The sequence below is a fragment of the Prosopis cineraria genome, unplaced genomic scaffold, assembly GCF_029017545.1.
Source record: "Prosopis cineraria cultivar Desert tree isolate PC_DT_omini unplaced genomic scaffold, ASM2901754v1 PC5, whole genome shotgun sequence".
In the NCBI taxonomy this organism is placed as follows: domain Eukaryota; kingdom Viridiplantae; phylum Streptophyta; class Magnoliopsida; order Fabales; family Fabaceae; genus Prosopis; species Prosopis cineraria.
In genome coordinates this window covers 6126642-6134813 of record NW_026555336.1, presented here as the reverse complement: position 1 = coordinate 6134813, position 8172 = coordinate 6126642, and the positions used below count along the sequence as shown (strand labels likewise).

The following is an 8172-nucleotide window of genomic DNA, read 5'->3' as shown; positions in this document are numbered from 1 at the left end:
GTTAGCGGCGGCCGCCGCAATAACAGCGGGAATAGTAGGAGTGTGGCCGTGGTAGTAGTAATATTCTCAGCGACTCACGTTACAAAATAATATTTTTTAAAAAATTATACTCTTTTATTATAAAATATAAAATATTTTTAATTAAATCTCACCTTTAATAAAATAATTATTTATTTTTTAAATTAACTTTATTTTTTATATTTATTTTTATTAAACACTATAAAATAAATATAAAGTTAATATCAATAGGGATATTTTTTTAAAAAAATAATGATTACATTTTAAAGATTAAAATGCTTTACATTTTTGAATATTCAACTCCTTAAAAAATATCTTATATTTTTAAATGGAGGGAGTATATAGTAATAAATATTTATTAAATATATCCTATAACTTTGTTTTGTTAAAATAAAAATAAAAATTTTAAAAAGATCATTTATTTAATACTTATTTATAAAATAATATTAAATAAAAATAATATAATGTGAAGGATATTATTAAAAGAATATAATTAATAACATTTTATTTTTATAAAAGTATTTTATATTTTAAAATATAAAATTTTTTTAAGAGTGTTTTACGGTTTAAGATGGAGACAGTAATAATTGTAATAAAATAAATATGTCCTGTCCTATCTATGGGATTAGATTAGAGTTAAAAGAAAAGTTCGACAAAAAATATAAATAAAAATCACGTTTCAAAAATTATATTGGGCTACAACTAGAGCAAATTAAGTTAGGTGGGACCATATAAATATAAAGTTTTGCTAATTTTTTTAACTTCACAGTTGAAGCACAAACCAATACATACAAGTACATATTTAAACTTTTGACTTTTCTTATACAGATTAAAAAAAAAATACTGTGTCACTTGACTTAAGTGTCTGGGAAAAATATCAGCTAGCTATGCATGTATGATAAGATGTGACAATGACAGATAAAGTTTAAGGAGACTAGTTAATTGAAGGTAAGGCCAGTTATTTTCAGAGTGTTAATAACATTCTTGATTATTTAATAATAATAAGTCTAACAATAAAATTTATAAATTTAACTATTAATTTTATAATTTTATTATAATATATTTATAATTTATTTTTTAAATTTTAATGAGAAGCACAAATATTTATTTTTAATGTTCAAAGATATACACAATATTGAGAAAATAAGGTATCTCTCTATTTAAAAATATAAGGTATTTTTTGAGAAGTTAGATATTTAAAAATATAAGACATTTTTAATCTTTTAAGGTGTAAACATTATCTTTTTTTTAAAATACCTCTATTGATAATGACTTTATATTTATTGTAGGGTGTTTAATAGAGATAAATATAAAAGATAGGGTTATTTAAAAAGTTGGTAACTATTTTATTGGGGTAAAATTCAATTAAAAATACCTTATATTTTTTATTGGGGGAGTATTTTGTAAATCCTTGGAGCTATTGGACATAATATTTTTTAACATTAAAAATGAACATTTATATTCCCTATTAAAATTTGAAAACAAATTGCAAATGATCACAATAAAATTATAAAATTGAGAGTTAAATTTATAAATTTTGAAATTGTTAGACTTAATATTTTTGAACATTAAAAATAACGCTTGTGTTCTATGGTAAAATTTAAAAAATAAATTATAAATATATCATAAAAAAATTATAAAATTGGGAATGGACTTGAAAATTTATGGAGCTATTAGACTTAATACTTCTAAACATTAAAGATAAAAATTTATATTTTCTATTAAAATTAAAAAATAAATCACAAATATATCATAAATGATGTTGTAAAATTAAGACTTGAACTTACAAATCTCAATCTTATACTTATTATCAATGGAGGACTAAAAAACTTTATTGACACCCTAAAGTTAATTAAAATTTAATTTAAATTAATTAATTTTTTTGAGACTTAAGTGTCATTCTTCTTGTAAGATTTGAATTTTAGGACTATCCTTCACAGAGACAATGCTAAACTACTTAAACTAATTGGCGATTGTCATTCTTCCTTATTGACTTAACATTTTAGGACTATATTTCTGTTTCTTCCATGAAGTCAATGTTTTTTTTTCACTTGACAAATTTGTTTTATTAATTGTCGGGATAATTTAGTCTAAATTTTTTAATTTCAAACATAATTTTTATACTTAATTAACTTTCTTAAACCGACATGAATTAATCATTTTCTCTTATATTTAAAAATAAAAAGAATAAGTCATTATTAATTAATGCACACTCCTAAAAAAAGTTTGTTAATATTTTAATTTCATAAAAATGTTTGAATCTTTCTATTTATAGTATTGAGTGGAATATTTAAACAAGCCTCATTAATGATAATTGTTAAATGTAGAGCATTTAAATATAATTAATTAAAAAAATAAAATAAAGCAAGGGTATAAAATTTATTCAATATATTATATTTTGCTAAAAAAATAATTTATATTGTATAATGAAGAAAATATTCCATAAACTATAGAAATTCAATAAGCGACCTTCGCATGCCCGCTGGATCCCCTTCAACATTTTTTGGATCAATTTTGTGTTTGCCCATCGCACACAATGGTGGCGGCGGCCGCAATAGCAGCTGGAATATTAGGAATGTGGACGTGGCAGTAGTAATATTCTCACCGACTCCTCTCACAAAATATTTTAGATAAAATTATATATATATATATATATATATCTCAATAAATACTTATTAAATATATCTTATAACTTATTTTTTAAAATAAAACAAAAATTTAAAAAATATCATTTATTTAATACTTTATTTATAAAATAATATTAAAAAAAGAAAATATAATGTAAAAAGTATTATTAAAAAAGTAGAACTAATGAAATTTTATTTTTATTAAAGTAATTTCTATTTTAAGATGTAAAATTTTTTTAAAATTTTTTTTATAATTTAAAATGAAAAAAGTAATAATTATAATGAAATAGATACGTGGTGTCCTATCTGTAGGATTAGATAGAGTTTAAAGAAAAGTTTGACAAAAGGTAAAAATAAAAATCAGGTTTCAAAAACAATGTTTGGCTCCAACTAAAAGTTGGGTGGGACCATATAAATATAAAGTTTTACTAATTTTTGTAACTTCACAATTTAAACACACACTTATATACATATAAGAACTTTTTTTTTTTTGACCCGGAAATACAAATACATATATGAACCTTTGACTTTTCTTATGCAGATAAAAAAAAAAAAATCTGTGTCACCAGACTCAAGTGTCTGGCAAAAAATAGCAGTTGTCTATCCATGCATGATAAGATGTGAGAATGACAGGTAAAGTTTAAGGAGATCAATTAATTGAAGCTAAGGACCAGTTAATTTCAAAGTGCTAATAACGTTCTTTAGTTATTTAGTAGTTATAAGTCTAACAGTGAGATTTGTAAATTCAACTTTTAATTTTATAACTTTATTATAATATATTTATATTTTATTTTTTAAATTTTAAGAGAGAGTATAAATATTCATCTTTAATGTTCAAGATATACACAATATTAAAAAAAATAAGGTCTTTTGTAAATCTTTGAAGCTATTAAATTTAATATTTTTTAACATTAAAAACGCACATTCATATTTTCTATTAAAATTTGAAAACAAGTTGTAAATGATCACAACAAACTTATAAAATTAAAAGTTAAATTTACAAATTTTTAGAATTGTTAGACTTAATACTTTTCAACATTAAAAATAAAAGCTTGTATTCCTTATTAAAATTTAAAAATACATTACAAATTTATCACAACAAAATCATAAAATTGAGAGCAAACTTAAAAATTTGTGAAGCTATTAGACTTAATAATTTTGAATATTAAAGATAAAAATTTGTGTTTTCTATTAAATTTTAAAAAACAAATCACAAATATATCACAATGATATTATAAAATTGAGACTCGAACTTACAAATCTTACTCTTATACTTTTTTTAATGGAGAATTAAAAAACTTTGTTGGCACTTTAAAATTAATTAAAACTTAATTTAAATTAATTAATCTCTTTAAGACTTAAGTGTCATTCTTTTTTTAAGATTTGAATTTTAGGACAGACTATCTTTTAGAGAAACAATGCTAAACTACTAAAACTAATTGGCGATTGGTGTGTTTGAATTTCTAATGTGGGTCAGATTTTTATTGTTGGATTCTAGAACACAAGGTTTTCACCTTTTCCTTTATTTTACTTTTAATTTTGATGAAATTTTGCTTGGCTTTTCTACAAATTTAACAAACGGAAAATATGGGAAAAAACAGTTAAAAATCTAAATTGAAATGACTTGGTGATTAACTTGGACACTTCAACCTTCAGCAATAACAAAATATCTCCCCGGTACCTTCATGTCGGCCATCATTTATGTGAGTTTTGTGGTCGAAAATGTAAGTTACTTTACAAAAATTTATAAAATACTCCTTTTATTAAAAAATATAAAAAATTTTTAATTAAATCTTACTTTTAATAAAATAATTATTTATTTTTAAATTAATTTTATTTTTTATATTTACTCCTATAAATACTCTAAAATAAATATAAAGTAAGTTATTTAATAAATATATTTTTTAAAAAAATAATAATTATATTTTAAAAGATTAAAAATATTTTATATTTTTTAATATTAAATTTTTTAAAAAATATTTTATATTTTTAAATAAAGAGAATATATATATACATATTTATATTTTTTGGGAATTGAAAGGAGGATAAACTAACCGATTGGGGGGGGAATTGAGCCCACCTTCCACCTGTAGAGAGCGATCACTTTGCCATTGGGCAATGTGTCAATTGCATGATTGCTTTATTTCAAGATTACCCTTCTTATTTTTTTAAACAAATTATAGTATTTATAGAGGCAAAAAAAGAAAACAAATCAATTTCTAAATAATTTTAATATATAAATAATTTTTTTTATTTTGGTAAAGTAATTAAAAGTGACTTGTATTAATAAATGGATAAAATATGTTAAGAGTTTTACACTAATCACAAATCACAGCTTGTTACTTACTTCCTCTGTTTTTTATTGTAAAAAAAAAAATACTATGACCCGTTTCATTGTTTTTTACTAGCAAGATTAGAAATTTCAAGAAATATTATTACATTTAATTTTTCTAAATTTCCCCTCTTAAAAGGATAGTATCATTAAATAAAAAAAAGTAAACATTAATTACAAGGACATTTTAGTCAAAACAATTTAATTTTATATGTAATTGTTATGATTAATTAATTTTCTTAAACTGTATAAGTTGGTTAAAATTTGCTTATATTAAAAAACAGAAAGAGTACATCAAAGTAGTTTAAGCTGCTTTGGAAAGATTCACTACCCATTTGTATAGTTGTGATATATCAATTCTCTAATTCCTTGATATAGGGTTATCATATACTCTCTTTGTTTTAAATTATAAGATACTTTTAAAAAAAAATTAACGTCCTAAAATATCATAAACTTTAAGAAGATTAAGGTCTTATTAAGAGACTTATTCCAATAATATTCTCTCTCTCTCTCTATATATATATAGATAATAATTAAGTGTAAAGTTATTAAATGAAAGGTGTTTATGAAATTTTATGTCTTTATTTTTAAAAAATAAAGTTAAGTGTAAAGTTATTAAATGAAAGGTGTTTTTGAAATTTTATGTCTTTATTTTTAAAAAATAAAGTTATTAAGTATATTTAATGTGATTTATTGACATGTGATATTTTATTCAAAAATATTTTATAATTTGAAACGGTCTCTCATTTAGTGTTAGATACACTTTTTTTTAAGTATCATGTTTAAAAATATACCACATTTTGAAGATGTATTTAATAAGATTTTTTTTCCAAAAGTACTCTTAATTAAGGATGTAATTAATAATTAATAAGGTTTTTAATTGCAACAACAGTATTAAATAAAGATAAATATAAAAAAAATATATAATTCTAAATGTCATCAATTCACTTATTAAAAAATGTAAATTAATTAAAAGCATCTACTAATTCTAAACTGTTGGAGTATTAGACCCATAAGTATTGCAAGTGCAATATAAAGGTGATGTTACAAGGAAATCCAATAAGAAGAAGAGAAATCCAATAAGAAGACTCCAACTCATACCCATAAAAATTGATAAGCAGCCAAGATCAAGAATTTGCTAATTAGTGGCACTCCTATTTTACTGACATATCATCAATTCAATTAAAGAAGAAAATGATGTGAATAGTAATGTGAATGAGAGATTGAGCTCTTAGGCAAGAGATACCTTCCAGGAAGCTATGGAGGATGCACGCGCTCTCTCCCCCTTAAAAAAGCCAAAGTTACTGTGAAAAGCGGGACCCTCACAGACAAACTTAATGGACGGGAAGAGCCACATTGACTGACTTTGCAACAAACTTATCCACAATGCAGCTTCTTCTCGTGTCCACAATCGTTGTATCCGCATTGTTGTTTGTCAAGTTGCCTCCTCTCTTTCATCGCCTCTCAATTCCTCGTCCCGATTTCCTCTCTCCTCTTTTTTTGTCGTTTTCTGTTTTTTCCCCGCTCCCGTCAGTCCGTCACCGTCGCTCCGCCAAAAACTCGGCGATTCCCCCCAACAACGGCCAGCAAGTTGGGTGCCCTTGTAATGCCCTTGACGTCAGGCATGTCTTTTTTCGTTAATTATTGAAAATTCGAATACAAATATAAAGCACGTGATGAATATTTATCCCCATTCCCATAATCACTTCGCATTTTGCACATTGAAACTTCCGGGAAGCTAAGCCCACGACCTTCAGCTATTAAATAAATTAATAAATTAATGATTTTGGGTTAAGATAAATATCCCTCTCTCTATTTTTTTTTTTTTTTTTACTTCTAGCGTTAGGTTCATGAACCGAAACCCCTATAAATACCCCTCCCTTTTAATGCCTCTGATTTCCAACTTCGAATATTCAATTTCTTCTTAATCATCCTCTCTCTCCCTCCCCCCTCAATCCCTCCTTTCTCTGTGTGTTTCTCACTCTGGACCGGAACTGCTCGCCGGAGGAAGAGATTGCCGTGACGATATGTACGGAGAGGCTACCTATGAGTCGGATTCAGCCTGGTTGGAGTCAATTCGACTCCACTTGCTCGGTGACCTCGAGACTGCTTTTCCTGCTGATTCGGATACTTCTTCGGGTTCCGATCCGGTTTATACTCGGAGCTCCAGTTTCAGCAGCTTGTACCCGTGCTTGACGGACAACTGGGGCGAATTGCCGCTCAAGGAAGACGATTCTGAAGACATGGTGCTCTACGGCGTCCTCCGCGATGCAGTTCACGTCGGGTGGGTTCCCTCCCTCGATGTCGGGTCGCCCGAAAGCATTTCTTCTGGTTTCACCCCGTCTGTTACAGTGAAATCGGAACCCGATGTCTTGCCGGTGCTGGATTCCCCCGCGGGCCCTCCAGTGGTAAAGCAAGAGGAGGTGGCCGAAGCAGTCGCACCGGCCGCAGTTCCGTCGAAGGGAAAGCATTACAGAGGAGTAAGACAACGGCCGTGGGGGAAATTCGCGGCGGAGATCCGTGATCCGGCGAAGAACGGTGCTAGGGTTTGGCTCGGAACATTCGAGACGGCCGAAGACGCGGCTCTCGCCTACGATCGAGCCGCGTACAGGATGCGAGGCTCCCGGGCTCTGCTGAATTTCCCACTGAGAGTGAACTCGGGTGAACCTGACCCAGTGAGAGTGACGTCGAAGAGGTCATCGCCGGACAGATCGTGGTCGACATCGTCGTCGTCGTCGGAGAGCGGCGCATCGCCGAAGAGAAGGAAGAAGTTGGTGGTGGTGGGGACAGGCCCAAAGGCTACCGGGCAAGTGGGAAGCCAAGTGGGTCTTGGAACGACGTCGTGCGTACGTGGAGGAGCGTTACTAGTTACTAATGCGTAATGCTGACGAGGGAAAGCAAGTTGCCGCTGAAATCCCCTTTTTGTTGCTTGTAATTATGTGAGGGAGAGATACGTGTGCCACTCGCTCTCTGGCACATCGGAATTTTGGAACCGAAAACAAAAAAGAAAAATGAAGCCCAAAAATGGAAAAAATAAAAATAGGAATGGAGTTGAAAATTGGAAAGGGGGAAAAAAAAAGAACCAAATAAGTGAGTGAGATGGAGAGGGGTTTTTGGTTTGGCTTACTCTGTGAATATAAAATTTATTTGTTTGTTTAATATTATAATTACCTAAGTGGAGTACTTCAAATTGAA

General features: G+C 28.1%; 1 protein-coding gene across 1 annotated transcript; it reads left to right on the top strand.

Annotated features, from left to right (window-relative positions):
• Window positions 1–6875: 6875 nt before the first annotated feature.
• Window positions 6876–8172, top strand: LOC129310680 (ethylene-responsive transcription factor 1A-like). The gene has a single exon (XM_054952595.1). The coding sequence runs from the start codon at window positions 7005–7007 to the stop codon at window positions 7857–7859; it is 855 nt and encodes a 284-aa protein (XP_054808570.1). The 5' UTR covers window positions 6876–7004; the 3' UTR covers window positions 7860–8172.

Excerpts from the sequence above, each read along its gene's own strand:
- LOC129310680 (XM_054952595.1), top strand. The coding sequence starts at position 7,005 with ATGTACGGAGAGGCTACCTATGAGTCGGATTCAGCCTGGTTGGAGTCA.